This window comes from Gymnoscopelus braueri, assembly GCF_963280865.1.
Source record: "Gymnoscopelus braueri genome assembly, chromosome: 18".
Classification (NCBI taxonomy): Eukaryota; Metazoa; Chordata; class Actinopteri; order Myctophiformes; family Myctophidae; genus Gymnoscopelus; species Gymnoscopelus braueri.
This window is the reverse complement of record NC_137618.1, coordinates 46,536,191-46,556,792: the sequence shown is the minus strand read 5'-3', so window position 1 is coordinate 46,556,792 and position 20,602 is coordinate 46,536,191. Positions and strand designations below refer to the sequence as shown.

At 41.7% G+C, this 20,602-nt stretch overlaps 1 protein-coding gene across 1 annotated transcript in view; it reads right to left on the bottom strand.

Moving 5' to 3' along the window:
- The window catches only part of acvr2aa (activin A receptor type 2Aa), a 91,621-nt gene extending 88,388 nt beyond the window's left edge, over positions 1 to 3,233 (bottom strand). The window contains exon 1 of the mRNA XM_080456517.1: positions 1,442 to 3,233. Within this exon, the coding sequence (XP_080312643.1) occupies positions 1,442 to 1,496 (55 nt within the window). The 5' untranslated portion in view covers positions 1,497 to 3,233. The remainder of the gene's footprint in view (positions 1 to 1,441) is intronic.
- Between the last annotated feature and the right edge of the window lie 17,369 nt (positions 3,234 to 20,602).

Genomic DNA, 20,602 nt, shown 5'->3' with positions numbered 1-20,602 from the left:
GTACAATAGTGTACAATTTACAGGCATGCAAACAGCCCCGAGGTGAAAAAGGTGACAACATGTTGTTTTCTTTCGGGTCAGGTGTCCCACAATTGCCCTATTTGGGTTCAAAAAGGTGACTGTAGCTGAAAAGTGACACTTTTGCATGTCTGAATTTATAATATTGTATAGCTTCTGCTGTACCATCTTTTTTGCATAAATGATATCTTGAGCAAGTAGTTGAAAATATGTGTTGGTTCAGTGTAATGCACCAGCCAGTGCCACCCACACAAAGTCCTTGTATGTGCAAACATGCATACATCATGGCAATAAAAAACAATTCTGATAAGCACATCATCATACAAATCGGCATCAAAATGCTGCCTGTGTGTGCCATGCCACGGTCATTCGAGTGCAAGTCACACAGGACTGAGGAATGTGACAATCTTCCTTATCCAGGTCGAAGTCCACACCAGGTAAAGTGCAGATTGATCGAATCTTCTTGGTATATTGCGACCCGAGTTTACTCACTTTGCCTCACACAACAAGCAACATATAATCGAGGTGTTTGGGTGTTAATCACTTTTAACCTGGCGTCCTTATTTTGGGCACGTCACTTTATGGGCGACATTATTTTTCAGAAATTGACAAATGAATAGCCGATCTACAAGGGTTATATTAGCAAAACCCCTGACAAAGTGATATACTGCCTAAGGTTAGATGTCCTCGTTTGGCTTGCTTGTTTGGCATTGAGAGACCTACAACAGCATGGTCCCACTAGGACTCGATTATTGTGTCGCTTTTGCTCTTTGACCCCTTTAGAACCGTGGACTGATATTTATTCATACATCAGCACATATAATCTGGAGGATTTGCATGTGGAAGCGGCTCGATTAAACATGCAGGAATTTTGACATGGTGGCATGCAAAGCAAGCAGCACACAATGCATTAATCATTGCACCGTATGCATTATACAACTGCCCGCTCTAAACCCCACATTGCACGCACGTTAACCCGTTTTGCGCATAGAGGCCCAGAAATGCATTACACTTGAATGGCCCTGCTTTAGGTTTGGTGGGTCGGACATGCTCTGCTGGTGTTCGATAGCAATGGCTCTCTCTCTCTCTCTCCAAATGTAGGCCTAATGTTTAGGATCGCCACAGGCTAGAGGAGGGAAAGAGCTGCTTGATTTCCAGCTCTGCATTGGATTTCTCTCCCCAGCGTGACAGTGTCAGAGGACCCGGGGCAAGGCGATGGCAACACCGGGGATCCTGTGTCGATCTCATATTCATGCATCTGATTCAGTCAAGTTGTATCTGTAACTGTATCAAATGCATGAGGTTCCCACTTGGAATATTCGATCTCTTTTCTTTTTTTTTGTGTGTGAATTGTGAGTTGCAGTAGCGTGTACAGACTGGTTTTTTTTCCAACCACACACAGTCACACACACACAAAACCCACCTGAGGAACAGGAGATGAGGAATACGCCGAACGCCAGTTTGGTCGCTGATCCCATCTTCGATCAAATGACAAAATCCTTTATTTATTTTTATTAAATCCCGAAGCGATGATGACTCCCTCCAGGGGATTAGCGTCCGTCCCCCCCAAACACCTAATCACAACGTATTGTATTCTTCTTTTATAAGTGACTGGAGCTGCGACAGGGTGCCTTGTTATTGGAAATAATAAACATCCAATCGAAGTAGAGTTCTTCTTGGCATGAACAACAGTTCGTTCAGAGAAATAAGTTCAATTAATCAGCATTTAAAACAGTTCAGTTAAAAATCCCAGGGCTCAGTCAGATCAGGAGGGGAAATATACACGTGTACTTGCTGGTAGGAGGAGGAACTGATGATACACAACAACAACAGTGTGACATTATTATTGTGCATTTCAGTTTTTTTCCCAGGCCGCTCAAGATCAAACACACCACGGCAATAAAGTACACAATGACATTGTCTAGTTATGCAATTAATTGCATATGACAATCGAGGTCAGTCAGTGTGTGGTGGGGAGAAAAAATAAGAATGTGACGGCAGAGCCCCCTTTTCTTTTCCTTTTCAAAACAGTCTTCTGGTCCAAGGGGACTGTATCGTCTTCATCAACAACAGCATCGTAGATGTCATTTCAAATGTGCATAGATTCATTCACTGTACGTCCAAAGGGTCCAAAAAAGGTTGCCACACGGAATACTCACAATTACCGATACGCCCCTTAATAATGATAGCGGTCAAACCTCGACTACCGTGATGATGGCTCCAACAACAACCCCCCCTTCCCATGTGGGAAACATGTCACTTTCCCTCTCTCTCTCTCTCTCTCTCTCTCCCTCCCAGGCGGGTCCGAAGGGAAAGTTGACACCGAAGCACAACAACCTAAACCTAGGAGGCACAACCTAAACCTAAGAACCTAAACCTAGGAGGCACAACCTAAACCTAAGAACCTAAACCTAGGAGGCACAACCTAAACCTAAGAACCTAAACCTAGGAGGCACAACCTAAACCTAAGAACCTAAACCTAGGAGGCACAACCTAAACATAGGAGGATAACCCAAAACCTAGGTAAAAAAAACTAAACCTAGGAGGCAAAACCTAAACCTAAACCTTGGAGGCCCTCCTCGCCATGATAGTATACTGTCCGTTAATCACAACGTTCTCTCTACACTGAGAGAGAGAAAACACACACATACACCGAACCAGTCTCGCTGGCTCCTGGTTTTAAACAATGTAATTGTTAATATAACAAATCAGAGTCCACTACTACTACTACTACTACTACTACTACTACGCCCTCGTCATGTCAAATCACAACAGCCGTCCTTGGCAGAGAGTGTCCATTAAGCCCGCTGGATGGTGTCTGAACGACGGCAGCGGAGCCTCCGTCCTCAACCTCCCTCTCGGACGGGATCTAGCAGCAACCTAGCTTTAGCTTAGCGTAGCTAGCCCCGATGCTAGCTCCGTCCCGAATGCGCCTGGTGGTTGGATTCGAGGCTCGAGCCGCTTCTTCCTTCCCTCCTCTCCTCTCCTCTCCTCCTCAGACCTGGATGGTCCGGTCGGTGGTCCGCGGGGCCGTACAGAGGTGAGCCAGGCGGTAAGTATACACACCGGTCCCCCGTCCTTTTTTTTATTATCCTTCCTTTTTTAATATATATGTAACGTTGCGTTGCGGAGGCTTTCCTTTCCTTCTCCGTTTCACGTCGGTATTCACATTCTCTCTCTCTCTCTCCCCTCCCCTAGCTCTCTTGCTCCCTCTATCTCTCTCTCTCTCTCTCCTAGCTCTCGTGCTCTCTCGCTCGCTCTCTCTCTCTCTCTCGCAAGATGGCTGCTAGCACACAGTGAGATTGTTTTTGTTTTTTTTCCACACACACTCATCTGTCACACATAGAATAAGATACCAAGGATGAGTCAGTGACGTCAGAAAGAAGGTCTTGGGTTTAAGCCCGATTCATACTTCGTCGTACCTACCATGTCGTGCGTCGAAACTAGCATGAAAATACGTTTATTTTGTCTTGCGAAATTGTTGTGCGATGAAGGAATTTATTGTGTTCTACTATTATTACTATATTATATTATCTATTAGTGTGGTTGCCCTAACAGAGTAACCAGACAATAGTAATCTTCAGAATGTATTGTTCTTCTTCTTCTTTCTAGTTATTAATAAATATTTATTAATTATTTGTTTATTATTTTTATTTTTCTTCCCTCATTAACGCTCATTGGTTCATGTGCCACTGAGTCTGAAGCATTTCTGCCTGATGACGCTGAGTTGTGACGTCACTTTGGAATCCTTGGTATCTCCGAGGCCACAATAAAGTGTTTGACATAAACAGTGGCCAATCGGATGCCTTTAAGTACCTTGGCATGCGCGTATCCACCAATCACGTGGGAGTACACACTAGCGAAGTCCCGACCTCTAATCCAAATAGGACTGGATCCAGAGAGTCTGACCTGGACCTGGACCCCAGGAAGAGATTTCAGATAGTGTGTAAAGAACTTACTTGAGTAAAAATACAAAAGTATTGCTATCAAAATGTACATAAAGTACCAAAAGTAAAAGTACTCATTATGCAGAATGTCCCGTTTCACAAGGTATGTATCAAAATATTTTGAAAATAGTCGATCTACAAGCATACAACTCGTCGCATGGCGCTATTTTAAAATGTTCAAAAAAAGTTTAAATAGGGCTGAAGAGGTTAATGTAGCCTATGTTTTGTAATAATAGCCTAATTCAAATCTACAAAGTAAGTAACTATAACCAAAGTTTTCAAATAATTGTAGTGCCTCTGAGATTTTGTGGAGTAGATAATTTACGATTCTGTCCCTATCGGTACATAACTCGAACGGCACTGGGTCGGCTCTAGCGGCCTTCGCAACGTTCGGCACAGCGACTCGCTCGCGTACTGGCTCGCTCGGCGGTGCCTCTCGTTGCTCAAGCCCGCCAGAGACGGCACGCCTCCGACGTTGGGGGCCGTCACCAAGTTACTGAGACCCGGGAGGAAACACCCGTACGCGTCACAGAAGCGGGGCGTGGTTTTTGGTAGACGAGAGGCAGTTCCGCGTTCGTCACAGAAGCGGGGCGTGGTTATAGCACAAGTGGTCTAGGCTTTGGTATGTCGCATCACAGGCGGGTAGCGAGCCAGCTATGCTCAGGATTGTGGACTGGTGGTGAAGGGGTGTAGGCTAGGGTGCATCCTAGGTGGGTAGAGGTATGTAGTGTGGTGGGCGTGGTAAGTATTATGGAGGTCAATGTGGAGCTAGTTCAGTGCAGTGGTTCTCAACCTGTGGGTCGGGACCCCCAGGGCGGTCCCCCAAATGATTTTGGGGGATCCCCAGATAATTTTGGGGGGTCCCCTGATAATTAGCTTCATGTGCAACATTGTTTTCTCACCCAACAGTAAACAAACCAACATACAGTATAAGTGTATACAGGGTATCTGCACATTCTAAAGTGACAATTTAAGGACAAATACAAAAAAAAATGCTATAAAAAATTGTCAAACATTGGCCAAATTGTCAAATATTACCTAAGAGGGGGAAATTGTGAAAATAGCCGATCTACAAGCTCACTACACTAGATCTACTATTTTCACAATATGTATCTGTGGAACTGAGTCAAACAAAATGTAATAATACCTCAACTCCTACAATTCCAAGTGCTTGTTGTCAGGGTTGGGGGTCCCCAGTTCGAGTATGATTATTTTGGTGGGTGGATATGGAGTTCACTAGTTCAGTGTGAGTGGAGCTGTCAGAACTCATGGCTACTGATGTAGGCAGAGCTGGTGTTTAGTGTTATGCTGAAGATGGCAGCTGCTGTTGTCAGTAGATTCCAGTGGTGGAAAAAGTACTACATTTTTCGCTTAAGTAAAAGTACCAATACTGCAATGTAGAAACACTAAAGTAACAAAAGTAAAAGTACTCATTATCCAGAATGTCCCGTTTCACAAGGTATCATTTATTAAAATCCTTTGAAAATAGCAGATCTACAAGCTCACAACGTGTCGCTTTGCGATGCGTTGTGAGCTTGTAGATCGGCTATTTTCAAATAGCCTAAGTATGCATAGGCTGTGGTTAGTGCATGTTTTGTAAGTAATAATAATCAAAATCGATCGAAAATCTAATCAAAAAGTAACTAGTAACTCAAGTTTAAAAAATAATTGTAGTGGAGTAAAAGTACAATTTGTGCCTCAGAGATGCAGTGGAGTAGAAGTAAAAGTATAGAAACTTGCAAATACTCAAGTAAAGTAAAAAATACCTCAAAGTTATACTTAAGTACAGTACTTGAGTACATGTACTTAGTTACTTTACACTGGCGGTGTTTAGTGCTATGCTGAAGATGGCAGCTGCTGCTGTCACAGTAGATTCTATACATGCATGCATTTATTTCACAAAATAACGCAAAATGGACTGACTGACTGCATAGCAGACCACACAGTCTCAGAAGCTCAGGCGCTGAAGCGTTTCGTTCAAAGAGTAACATAATACACAATAAGAAGAGCATGCTAATGTTGTGTAATGGTAACCCACACACAGCTGTTGTTGTCAAAAAGCTCATTCTAAAGTTACAAAACTCACTTCATATTGTAATTCCATTCTCTCTCTCTCTCTCTCTCTCTCTCTCTCTCTCTCTCTCTCTCTCTCTCTCTCTCTCTCTCTCTCTCTCTCTCTCCCACTCACACACACACACACACACACACACCCTGTCACTTGAGGTGACAGGGGAATTTATTTAAATCGGTTGTTGTTGTCACCATTGTAAGGTCACGGCTGAGTCGCATGTTGCCCACTTTCTCACAAAAATAAATGCTTCATATTTTTCCATCGAAAATACTATATTGTCTTCATTGACAGCCCGACGGGTCGGGTTGTGAAATTAGATGCGCTGAAGCCTTGTTTGTGTGAGCAGAAATACAGTTGTTTGTGTGATCAGAAATACAACTTGTTTGTGTGATCAGAAATACAGTTGTTTGTGTGATCAGAAATACAGTTGTTTGTGAGATCAGAAATACAGCTGTTTGTGTGATCAGAAATACAGTTGTTTGTGAGATCAGAAATACAGTTGTTTGTGTGATCAGAAATACAGTTGTTTGCGTGAGCAGAAATACAGTTGTTTGTGTGATCAGAAATACAGTTGTTTGTGTGATCAGAAATACAGTTGTTTGTGTAAAAAGGTCTTAAAAGTCCTTAAATGTTTTTACTGTCAACTGGGGACCCCCACAAATTATGTGGGTATCCCCCTGGGGGTCCCAACCACAGGTTGAGAACCACTGCCTTAGACCAATGGTTCTCAAACCTTTCACAAGGACCCCCAAATTAATATGTATCTGGCCCCATCTGAACATGTGTTCTGCCAGAGATCCCCATACAAGGTTTGTGTTATTAAAATGTTGTCACATTCTTTGCATGTTCTTTTGGGGGGGGGGGGGGGTTAAACTGATTATGATGCTATATTAAATACCCCCTGGAACCCCCTCAAAGACACTTTGAGAACTACTGCCTTATAGGCATTATACCCATACAGTATATACCCATGTATACTACTTCTCCATTGTGACACCCACACAGCCACAACACTAGAGGGACCGACCATGATCTGGTACCACCCAAATTTAGAACAAACATTAGGGAAAATTCCTATTCTACTGCTCTGCCACCAAAATGTGGAATGCCCTGAACACCATCCATTAAAGGATGTGAATCACTACTTCACTACATTCGGCGGATTTATTTTTCTCACTTCGCGACACAGTGTGGCCAGGGTCAGACTGTGGGTATTTCCATTACAAAGGCAAGTCAGGAAGTGACTTGAGTTTTTTTGGATAACACTGGTCCCGCCCCTCCTACAGACTAATCCGAAGCCGCGGTCCGTTTTCTCCCGTTTGTGCACAGAGATAGTAGGCTTTCCAGCGAAGTAGCCTGGATGCCAGGCTAGTGAATCACTGGTTTCTTTCAAAATTGGCCTGAAAAAACATTATCAGGAGACCACAAGGGGAGGTAAATGCAATTTCCCATCGAAAGGAGGTGTCATTCACTTTGTATTTAAGTACTATTGTGTTAATTTTTATGCTATGTTGATGAATTGAATACGTAAGACCACAATGGAACAACAAGTCCCCAGGACTTTTTTGTGTTATCCTTTTGAGCCTTAATGTCTTAATCGTACCTCTTGCTGTTTACATTTCTGACTTTTGAAGTATTCAATCAATCAATCAAGAAATCAATCAATGCATTGAACAGGCTGTGTAAAAGGGACTTAGGCCTACAGTATGTGAACATGTGAATAACAACATATCTTTCAAGAGCAAACGTAACAAAAATCCTTCTCTAAACAACCTCTTTCACATGTCAGTGGACAGTAACAAATAATTATAATGTAAATAATGTATAAATAATAATGTTTAAATCTTTATCCCTAGAATTGCGATTTCCGGCATGTTTACGTGAGATCATGTTCAGTTTATTGAATTCGCGTTCATGTATTGAATGTTCATTCATTTGCATTGTCCCGTCTAAATAAGCAAATAAAGTCAAGTAAAGTAATTTATGTGTGCCAAAACTGAGTGGAAAATGCCTGTTTGTGTAAATGTTCATTTTTAAATGACCTCAAGATGCAATCATACAATCAGACTCCATAGTACATAGGCTACATATATTGCAAGTATACGTTTTGTGTAACATATACAACAATAAAATAATTCACTTTTAATAAGCAGGGGCAATTTGAGGATGATTGAAAGAACATTTTGATTTAAAAAAATTATCATGGATTAACTTTTACAAGTGATTATCCCAATACTGAGCGCATGTATGATACATTATCAAACTATTAGTCTGCTGTAATAATGGAAATGTCATTGCATTTGTATTGCAGGCTAAACTTTCCAGCTTGTCGATGAACTAGTACTGCCTATTTGCCTCTTAGACTTATTTTTAAATTGATAATAATAAATAAATAATTGCAGTGGCTAGAGTAACTATACCAATATAGGAATGACACAATCTTCTACATGGTGGCAGATCAAGAGAAGGGTCGTTCAGTTAGGCCTACATGACATAAGATTGACCTGAATTCAAACAGCAATGGACATGCCATTATATCCAGATCAATTCTGAGCCATCAAGTGCATACATAATCCCCCTATTGTATAATCCTGCAACACCACAACTCATCTGTTAGTTAATTCTCCATTTACTGTTTCTCCATCTGAGTTGTTCGAAAAAAGGCATTTTCACAAGTACAGCATGAAATTACCATCAGTCTAAATGACATTTACTGTAGGTTTCTTTCCAGAAACATGCATTTTGAGATTGCACTGCAAAGGGCTTTGGAATTCCCCTTGGCTGAAAGCAACATGGGACCATTCCAAACAGATCAACTCTAGATATAAGCATGAAATTGAAGCGTGTCCCAACTTGATTACATCTTGATTTGACTGCATTAGCGCTCGCGGTGCTGTCATTCTATATACCTATAATGATAACAGTGTTCACTGACAGTGACTTTAACAAACACAAAACTGAAATGACCCCTATCTCATAATATAACCACGAAGATCGACGTACTCATGCTGCGCAATATGCCACATTTTCAAACAAAACTGACACTAGACCTCCTTGCCACTTGCTTACGATCATAGTGAAAAACCGGCGAGGCATCTGTCATTTTAGATTTTAGCGTTGGCTATAAAAAAATAACTGATAACTGGGTCCATGGCCAGATATATATCATTTTGGGGGTCCTTAGAAGGCATTTGTAGAATGGACCTCAGGTCTTGGTCTTGGTCAGGGTCAGGGTTAAGTTGACCTGAGGTCAGGGTCAGGGTTAAGTTGACCCCTGGTTGCAGAGCCAAAGCCCTGCTTCTTACACCTAAGCCAATCACATCGAGGACACATGTGCCACTGACATGAGGGGCTGAACCAATTAAACATGTCAAAGGGGTCAAAATATATATACAGGCCAGATCAGTGGTCACTCACTGGTCAGGGGCTTGAAATCAGCATGGTGGTATTAAAAAAAATCAACATCTGCCCATTCCAAAAGTTATCCAGTTGCTGTAATGGAAATCCTAATGGAGAGTTTAAGTCGACACTTATCATCAAGCTACTGACCGAACGGTAAACGTCTGCCAGCCCCCCTTGTGTTCCCATTACTCAGCTACGCTAAACACCCACCCCCCCCCCCCCGTCCTGCTACTCTACTGCAACATGTCAACCATTTTGTTGCCGGGGGTCCATGGGGGCAGAAAAATGCCGGGGCTGCTTAGCATTCTTCTCCTGGCGTAGCTCATTAACTTTTAATCAAAGTTCTAAAAGTGAGAGAGATTATCCCGATGGATTTCAAAGAGTTTGTGTGTGCGGGGAGATGTCAGGCTGGATGTCAGGAGGCAGCTAGGGGCCGATGCATCTGTTGCTGCGTGTCACCCTCCCCCTGTCAGGCCACACGTCCTTGAGTGGAGGATGTGCACACGTACAATACCTTGTCCATGGTTGATAATTGACATTTCTCACCCCCCATCCAGTGTTGGGGAAAGTACTCAAATGTTTTTACTTAAGTAAAAGTATCAATACTGCAATGTAGAAGTACTCCGTTACAAGTAAAAGTCCGGAATTCAAAATGTGCTGAGTAAAAGCACAAAAGTATTGCCATCAAAATGTGCTTAAAGTACCAATAGTAAAAGTACTAAAATTTTGAAAATATTTTCAAATAGCCTAGGTATAAAATAGGGCTAAAGTGGTTAATGTATGTTTCATAATATCATAATTTATATCTGAAAAGTAACTAGTAACTAAAGTTTTCAAATAATTGTAGTGGAGTAAAAGTACAATATTTGCCACTGAGATTTAGTGGAGTAGAAGTAAAAGTATTGGAAATTGGAAATACTCAAGTAAAGTACAAATACCTCAAAATTGTACTTAAGTACAGTACTTAAGTAAATGTACTTAGTTACTTTCCACCACTGGATTATTGACATTTCTCACCGCCCCATCTAACAATTTCCATAAAAAAATATTTTAAAAACACGTTTAAGAAGTAGTTTGCAACGCGTTGTGAGCTTGTAGATCTGCTATTTTCACTAGTTTGGGTCCTGGAAAAACATAAAATTTCTCTTTTGGGTCTTGAGCTAAAAAGTTTGGGACCACTAGGTCTAATCTATGCAATGTCAGATGGGTCACCTCAACTAATGCATGTGTATTGCATTTCTCAAGGATATTTAGGCATGCACACACAGCCCCGTTCCAATGTTATGCTCACCGCTAGCCTGCATACTTACATTTTGCAGTTCTCCTTCATGTGCATAGATAGGTAGCTAATCACTTGGCTTAAGCACTGGCAAATCACATTACATCCCGTCCTCTTAAATCAATGTTGAGCCTTGGCACACTGCAAGCATATCCTTCTCATTCGCAGCGAGACAAGCAGGGCATTGTCTGAGAGCATTCCTTCCTCATCATTCTGGTAGAGTTAACATAGTCCGTGCAATTCTAGTGTTTGTTTGTCACTGTTCCAGCAAGTGATTGAGTGTATGTCCTGGAGTTTGACACATGATTTTATATGCAAATATACAGTCCATTTGACCCCTCTGATGATGATTCTCTGCTCTGCAAAAAGATAAACTACAGATTGCACAATGGTCAGCATGATAATGTACTCGCATACTGTATGCATGTATATCTGTATACTGCTCCTTGCATAACCTAACCCTGTTTAATTTGACATCACACCACGATTGATAAAGAATGCACCGCCACTGGTGATGACGTGTGTTTCCGTTTCATATATTGTGCATCCACAACATGGAACAGCTTACAACCGGTTCTCCAGTTAGGGGTGCTGGTACCACTTAGGGAGTTGAAGGCCGTGTTTGGAGATGTTATTAAGGGGATATTTCAACATGTTTGGGGTCATTTTTAACATTTTATGTACAGTAGGCACACAAAACTCTCCACCTAATAAACGTCGCCATTTGAGCATAATGATATTAACAGAGGCGGAGACTATATTTTGCACCCTGTCCATCCATCTGTTCCTCTGTTCGTCTGTCCGTCTGTCCGTCTGTCCGTCCGTCCGTCCGTCCGTCCGTCCGTCCGTCCGTCCGTCCGTCCGTCCGTCTACGAGCAACTAATCTCTGGCACCGCTGGCCCGATCGAAGGTGTGCACACACACACTCCCTGGATGCCAGAGCAGAACCTCTGCTTCGAATTGTTCAGATCGGCCTGTTATAGCGCCACCAGGAGGCCGATTTCTGCAAAACACTTTTTCTTTTTGAGAGAGAGAGATTTATTTTGGGGGCTTTTATACCTTTATTGATAGGACAGTATAGGCTGACAGGAAATGGGGAGAGAGATGGGGAGTGACATGCAGCAAAGGCTGTCGGGATCGGGACTCGAACCCGCGACACGCTGTCAGGCTACATTGAGCCTATAGGTGCCTGGGCTGGACCGCTACGTCAGCGGTCCAGGCCGCAAAACACATTTTCTGATGTTACTCCTACAAATGTTTAGCAAAAATCACACAAATCGGTACACATTATCTCTATAGTCAAGTGATCAAGAAGGATTTTTCACATTCCATATTGATTGGTGAGTTCCGAACATTGCTGGCCCACAATAACCTACCTGACCTGGCGGAGACCTGTGCTCTTTGGGCATGTTTTTCTGTAAAATTGATTGTAAATAATTATCAGTAGTTGCGGGTTGCGGTTCTAAAGTGCAGTTGCTTGTTTCTGCTTGCTTTCTAAAATGGTTCTCAAACATTTTCATGTCAAGGACCCCCAAAATGTATTTGTCCACGGACCAGGCACGCACTTTTAGATGGACCCCCCCCATCTAAAAGTGTTTTGTACCAGATTTGTTTTGTTAAAATGTATTTTATTTTTTTCAAGATTTCTTTGATTTTTTTTTATTGCTATTTTCAAATATCCGATGCTCATGTGGCCTAGTCCAACAGTAAAGTGACAATTGAAGGACTTTTAAGACCTTTTTACCCCCCAAAAAAGAAGAAAAAAAAAGAAAAAAAATACCATTACTGCATCAAAAGTAATTGACAAACTGAATTATAAAAACGGGTCAAACATTGGCCAAAAGTTTGTCAAATAATATAAGAAAAAGGGCAAAAAATATGAAAATAGCCGATCTACAAGCTCACAACGGCTCGCGTTGTGAGCTGCTATTTTCACAATATTTATCTGTGGGAACTGAGTCAAACTAAATGTAATGCCTTGACTCCGACAATTCCAATTGCTTGTCAGAGTGGGGGGTCCCCAGTTCAAATATGATTATTTGGGGGGGGGGGGGGTCCCCAGTTCAAATATGATTATTTGGGGGGGGGGTCCCCAGTTCAAATATGATTATTTGGGGGGGGGGGGTCCCCAGTTCAAATATGATTATTTTGGGGGGGGGGGGGGGGTCCCCAGTTCAAATATGATTATTTTTTTTGGGGGGGTCCCCAGTTCAAATATGATTATTTGGGGGGGGTCCCCAGTTCAAATATGATTATTTTGGGGGGTCCCCTGTAAAAAGTATGATTATTATGTGGGGTCGCGGCCTGAAAAGTTTGAGAACCACTGGCCTAGACACTTGTTTTCATAGACCTAGTTGCTTATTTCTCTCGCAAAATCTGGCAACGCTGGCTGTCAGTGAGGCAGTGGCAGGGCGTAGAGGTGACAGAAGATTACTGCTGTGACCTGTCCTGTCCTGGCCAGCAGTGACACTCTGCTGTTGGTCTAATCTCAGCCAAGAGAGTACAGTACATCTCCCAATATAGGACATACATGTGTTTATGTTTAGAGTTGTTCCGTTAGCCATACCAGTATCAGAAAAGCTGCCGATATACTGCCTAAAATGCTGGTATATCTGTATATCGGGCAGTATGACAGTCTACATAGTAATAATAATACATACGATTTATATAGCGCTTTTCTAGGTACTCAAATTAGCTTTACATGCGGCCCCCACCTTCACTTAATGCGGCCTGCAGGAATACTGCTACTGTATATTATTGATTTTAGCTGTTACAATTCCAAACATGCAAACATGACCCGCTTTAATTACTTCAGTCTATAGTAGCTTAATGACTAGTATTAAAATGTTATCGTCTTTTTTTATGTCCAATGTATTTGTATTTAAGTTCATAAAGTTAACATAAGTATAACTAAATGCATTTGAAATTAAATAAAAATGATACTTTTCAGGATTCCAATGAAAAAAATAGCAAACAATAATTCAGGATTCCAATGAAAAAAATAGCAAAAATAGCCGATCTACAAGCTCAAAACGCGTCGCGCGTACTTTTGTGTGACATAGAATGACGAAGTAGGGCATTAACCCATTTTGGGCGGGAACCCCTATTTGTAACTTACCTTTCAGAGTCTTGGAGTTTTGTTGGGGTTTTGTTGCTATGTACAGTATACAGCAACAAACATTTGTTGTAATTTTTGAATAAATATTTGAAGTTATTCAGAAAACTTAGTACAGGATTTAGAAGGCGTTTTTCGAATCGCCCTCAGGTCTAAACGGGTTAATTACGAAAAAAGTTAAAATACGGAGCTAAGAGGTTTCTGCCGGACAGTATATGCAATGTCCATCCATCCATCCATCTTCAACCGCTTATCCGGAGTCGGGTCGCGGGGGCAACAGTTCCAGCAGAGAGCTCCAGACCTTCCTCTCCTGAGCAACATTAGCAACTTCCTCCTGGGGGATCCCGAGGCGTTCCCAGGCCAGTGTGGAGATGTAATCCGCCCATCTGGTCCTTGGTCTGCCCCGGGGTCTCCTCCCAGTGGGACGTGCAGCGAGGACCTCCCTAGGGAGACGCTCGGGAGGCATCCGTACTAGATGCCCGAACCACCTAAGCTGGCTCCTTTCCAAGCGAAGGAGCAGCGACTCTACTCCGAGTCTCTCCCGGGTGACCGAACTTCTCACCCTATCTCTAAGGGAGATGCCAGCCACCCGTCTGAGAAAACTCATTTCGGCCGCTTGTACCCGCGACCTTATTCTTTCGGTCATGACCCACACTTCATGACCATAGGTGAGAGTAGGAACGAAGATTGCTCGGAAGACCGAGAGCTTTGCCTTCTGGCTCAGCTCTCTTTTCGTCACCACAGTGCGGTACAGCGACTGCAATACCGCTCCTGCTGCTCCGATTCTCCGGCTGATCTCCTGCTCCGTCCTCCCCTCACTCGTGAACAAGACCCCGAGATACTTAAACTCCTTCACCTGGGGCAAAGCCTCATTCCCTACCCGGACTGCACAATCCACCGGTTTCCTGCTGAGAACCATGGCCTCAGATTTGGAGATGCTGATTTTCATCCCAGCCGACGCACACTCGACTGCGAACCGATCCAGTGAGAGCTGAAGGTCCCGGACCGATGGTGCCATCAGGACCACATCATCCGCAAAAAGCAGTGACGCAACCCTTAGCTCACCGAACCGTATACCCTCTCCGCCACGACTTCGCCTCGAGATCCTGTCCATGAAAATCACAAACAGGATAGGTGACAAGGCGCAGCCCTGTCTGAGACCAACCCCCACTGGAAAATAATCCGACTTACTGCCGAGCACACGGACACAGCTCTCGCTTTATGCAATGTGGCCCTCTGGAGTGAGTGTGGAAATATAGTGGCCCTCTCCATCAGCAAAGTTGCATCACCCACACCATTCTTATACCATTTATCACATGATGATATTTCATTTACAGCCATATTTTTGAATTGATGTTGCGCTACTGTTTAATATTCTTACTGTTCAATTTACATTATTATTTTACTAACTTGGAGCTCGGTATCCACCGTTATGCAGGTTATGCCGATCGGAATCGGTATCGGGAAGGAGAAAATGGTATCGGTGCATCTCCATTTATGTTTATGACAGTGTTTGAGGCTATGCCAAATAGCCTGGTGGAATGCAAATAGCATTGCTAAGTGCATTCATCGTATCATGCATTGTACATGTGTCATTGGTATGTCATTGAGACGTGATGACTATAGCCTCTAGTGCAGGGGTCTTCAACAGGGGGTCCGGGACGGCGGGACCCCTAGGGGGTCCTCAGAGTTACTACAGGGGGGGCGGGGGGGGGGGGGGGGGGGGGGGGGCGCCAAATCTCTGGGTGATTTGATATTTATTTTTACATTAGCCACTTGAACCCTAGCATCACTTTTCTGAGGAGAGCTTTAGCCAAAAAAATAGACGATCTACAAGCTCGCAGTGCGAGGCGTTGTGAGCTTGTAGATCTGCTATTTTTGGCAAAGAGGTATAGGGGTAGAGGGAAAAAAGAGCAGACCAAGTTAAAAAATTAAAATAATTTAATCGGCAACACAATGTTATACAATAGAGGGGGTCTCTGCTTTATCTCTCTCTCAGCTAAGGGGTCCTTGGCCGGAAAAAAACCTGTTGAAGACCCCTGCTCTAGTGGCTATCATGGTTGGATCTTGTTACATTCAAGGGTAAGGTTTAGGGGACAGTGTTTGAGGCTATGCCAAATAGCCTGGTGGAATGCAAATAGTGCATTCATTGTATCATACATTGTATATATACGTGTCATTGGTATGTCATTGGGACATGATGACTACATAGAGCCTCTAGTGGCTATCATGGTTGGATCTTGTTACATTCAAGAAACGTATACGGCAGATCTCTGTGTCCACTCCACCTGCATGGCCTATTCTATATCTAAATATATACCAAACAATAAACATGACCCAACCAGATACCATAGCACAGTGCTTCTGCAATCTTTTTCATGTCAAGGACCCCCAAGTTGATATTTATTTGCCCACGGACCGGACCCCCATCTGAAAATGTTTTGTGCCAGGGACGCCCGGAGGCAAAGATTTGAGTTAAAAATGTTTGCTTTAAAAAACATACATATTCAAAAGATTTGCACGCATTAAAAAAATAATAGCGCTCACTCTGTGCGCTATGAGTGCTATTTCTTTTAAAATGCTAATTCTGCTATTTTTGAAAAATCATGAAAATGTGTGCAAATCTTTGAATAGCATAAAAAAGTATAAAATATGGATTAAGTGGTTAAATGATTGTGATGATATATTAACACATTTTGCTGGGGGTCCCTTGGGGGTCCCCGGACCACACTTTGAGAACCAATGCCATAGCATATCTCATCATAACCTCATAACTCTACTTGACCAGGAAAGCCACATTATTCTGATACGTTTTAATTTCATTTAAACGCTAATGCTTTGTATCACAGACCCATATCAAATATACAGTAGTGTAGCTAGGGAGTGACACATTCATCCTAAAGAAAAGTCCTAAAGATGAAGCCATTCAGAAAAAAACTTTGTCCTTTGTCGTTGGAACATTAGAAATGTCTTCATGACAAATTAGGATTTTACTGTTTTTGTCACCGCCTTTTATCAGACAAAAAATTTATAAAAAAAAATCATAAAGGCTTAATTGCAACATCAACCTTACTGGAAACGTTATGTCATTGTATACCGTCTCTCTTCCCACGGTGCTTTGCCAAAGTACATGACATGTGTTAAAAAACCTTTTGGTTGTTATTTGAATCACACAATATGATACTATAGAAATGACAACAGCACTTTGCCACGATGACATTTATCTAGTGCCTTGCATTCTGTGACTCATACATAAGTCTTAAGAGTTGTCTCATTATAAGACAACCAGTGGAATAAATCTTAATTTATATATCATGATTGCATTTGTAAGCTATTAATACATTTAAACCGGGGAAGGCATCTGTGTGTCATTTTTTGATTTGAGCTATTATTAAAAAGCATTATTTTACACTTTGGCTATTAAAAAGATATCAGATATACAAGCTTGTATCTGCTATTTTTGAAAAATAGAGACAATTTGTGCAAATCTTTTGAATATACAGTTTTTAAAGCAAACATTTTTGCTTTAAAAACTGGCTAAAAACCAGAAGCAGAGATTTAACTCAAATCTTTGCTTCTGGGGGATTCCACAAATGTCTTCTAAATCCTAACAGGTTTTTTTTTGAAAAAACGTATGTTGTATCTGTGGTTCTCAAACGTTTTCATGTCAAGGACCCCCAAAATGCATTGTATTTGGCCGTGGACCCCCATCTCAAAATATGTCGTTCCAGGGACCCCCCAGAAGCAAAGATTTGAGTTAAAAATGTTCACTTAAAAAATATATACATTCAAAGATTTGCAAAAAAAAACACGATAAAAAAAAAAAAAAAGCAGATCTACAAGCTCATAGCATTTGTATATCTGCTATTTTTAAATAGCCAAAGTATAAAATGATGGTTAAAGTGGTTACACACAGATGCGTTCCCGGTCTAAATGGGTTAAGCCAAATAAATGAGCGTGTGTGAATTGTTTGAGTTTCTTACAAACGAGCGCACTATTTCTTTAGGTGAACAAAAGGCGCAGCTTTGACCCCGTCATAGACTCTTTTAGAAGTCAGTCTCACTAACGTTTTTTTTTCCAGTGATCTATTTGCGGAGTGAAAAGAGACGGAGACATTATTCCCACACATTATTCTGTCCATTTGAAAAAGGTCATAATCTTTTATTCCCACACCCACATTTTGTGTGAGAGCACATGAGCACTGCAAGGAGGCATTTCAGGTGCAGAATTTCCATGCTATGATTTGTTTGTCCCGACCCCTGTGATATTTCATACGTTATGCAACACACGCAGTGAGAGAGATGCATATCAGGCTGAAAAGATGTATAGCCTTTGGTGAGTGATTATGTTTGCCAGATGGGCCCGTGGGACACGGTCTTGAGACAGGCACTGCTTGAGGGTTTATTACAGGAATAGCATTTAAAATGAAGTACCGCTGCACAGTACACAATGTACTGTTATGCTGGAAACGGGGCCCAGTCGGTGCTCTGCACTGTAGCCCCCGTGCTTCTCCATAATGTACAGCAACGGAGAGAAGTGGAAGCGAGATAAGGAGAGGGCGAGAGACACAGAAACAGACAGCATATGCGTTCCATGAGGCAGGCGGTAGAATGCCATTAAAGCGATATGCCATGCCACCCACACAAAAGAAAACAAAACGGTTGCTTACCTTGAGATGGTTGCACTACACAGTCACATTGTTATCCTGCACAATGAGCTGACATACCTTATATTCCTTGCACTGTCTTTATATTCCTTGCACTGTCTTTAAGCCTGTTAACTACTGTACATTCTCTCTCGCAAAACAACAACGCATAAATAAGACTTGTACCCCACTGTAAACAGAAATGTGGACATATCTTTAAAAATCATAAACCTACTACTACTATACTGTTATTGAAAAGAAAATGTAATAATAATAAAAATAATAATTACATATATTTAAACTCATTTTGCTCAGCCCGCTAAGTTCTGAATATTTCCCAATTGTTCATTGCGGCTGAATTTTTTATGCTGCTATCGTATGTATGTAGTACGTATATACGTATGTATGTATGTATGTACAGTATTTATGTATGTATGTATGCATATATGTACGTACGTATGTATGTATGTATTTATGTATGAATGTATGCATATATGTACGTACGTATGTATGTATGTATGTATTTATGTATGAATGTATGCATATATGTACGTACGTACGTACGTACATTGTTATCAATCACTAAATCCAGAAGAGCAGATGTCAAAGACGTGCGGACCGCCAAAGGAATCTGTAGTGGAAAAAAAACGCTCTTATTCTCTATGTCTGTTGCTCAAACTCATAACTTGCTCTCATCCACTATTACATTATTTTATTTTATGTTTTATTTAACCTTTTTTGTTTAACCAGGCAAGTCATTGAGAACAGTTCTTATTTGCATTGGCAGCCTGGGAAAAGGCATGGCCTCTTGAGGGAGATGGGGTAAGGCAGGGAGTTCTCAGTGGGATATCAGAATCTATTATCCTGTTACTTTAACATAGTGGTTCTCAACCTGTGGGGTCCCCACATGATTTTGGGGGGGTCCCCAGATGACAGTGAAGTGACAACTTTGTAATAATACCTAAAAAAAAAAACTACTGTACACACTATGCAATACAAACATTGGCCAAAGTAATCAACAAACTATACAAATACAAACATTGGCCAAAGTAATCAACAAACTATACAATACAAACATTGACCAAATTGTCAAATAATAGGCTTTTCACAGTATTTGTCTGTGGAACCGAGCCAAACAAAATGTAATGCCTCAACTTTTACATTCCAAGTGCTTGTCAGGGTGGGGGGGTCCCCAGTTCAAATATGATTATTTTGGTGGGTCACGGACTGAAAAGGTTGAGAACCACTGCTTTAACATAGCTAACATGTAACATGTAACATAACTGTGAAGCACAACAACATTGTTATTACATTTTATTATAAAATGTAACCTCTTTCAACCTGGCATCCCTGGGCACGTCATTATTTTGTCACAAATGGTTTAAAAAATACAAATAACACGTCATTATGCAAGCTCACAACGTGTTGCATCATGACGCATTGCTACATCATACGAACAGAGTGGGGCTTAAGTGGGTAACGTCTGAAAAACACAGGTGCGTGCATGCGTGCGTGCGTGCGTGCGTGCGTGTGTGCGTGTGTGCGTGTGCGTGTGTGTGTGTGTGTTTGTGCGTGCGCGTGTGCATTTGGGTGGCCTCAGCTTCTGTCAGACGTAAGATCGGGGGCCTCCAAGGATTTTCTTTTTCTTTTATCTTGTCTTGTTTTTCTTGTTTCTTTTTATGTCTTTGAAACCCAGTATTATGTTTTCTGTCTTGCGGACATGCCTCACCGACATTTTGCTGCTTGTACCTGTATGAGCGACTGACAAATGAAAGTATAATTTTTTTAAATACTTTTACACACAATTTAAAGACATTGATTTTCCAGTACAGGTTATAAACGGCAGAAAAGTCAGCCCTCACTTGACGATTTGGGGACCGTCATTGGTTATGTTTTTAAAATGTAGCCATGAGACCATGTGAGAGACACTAGACAAACTGAAAGTGAGTAGTGGAAAAAGTACTCAGATATTTTACTTAAGTAAAAGTAGCAATACCACAATATAAAAATACTCTGTTACAAGTAAAAGGCCTGTGTTCAAAATGTTACTTGAGTAAAAGTACAAAAGTATTGGCTTCAAAATAAACTTAAAGTACCAAAAGTAAAAGTACTTTTTTTGTGAGCT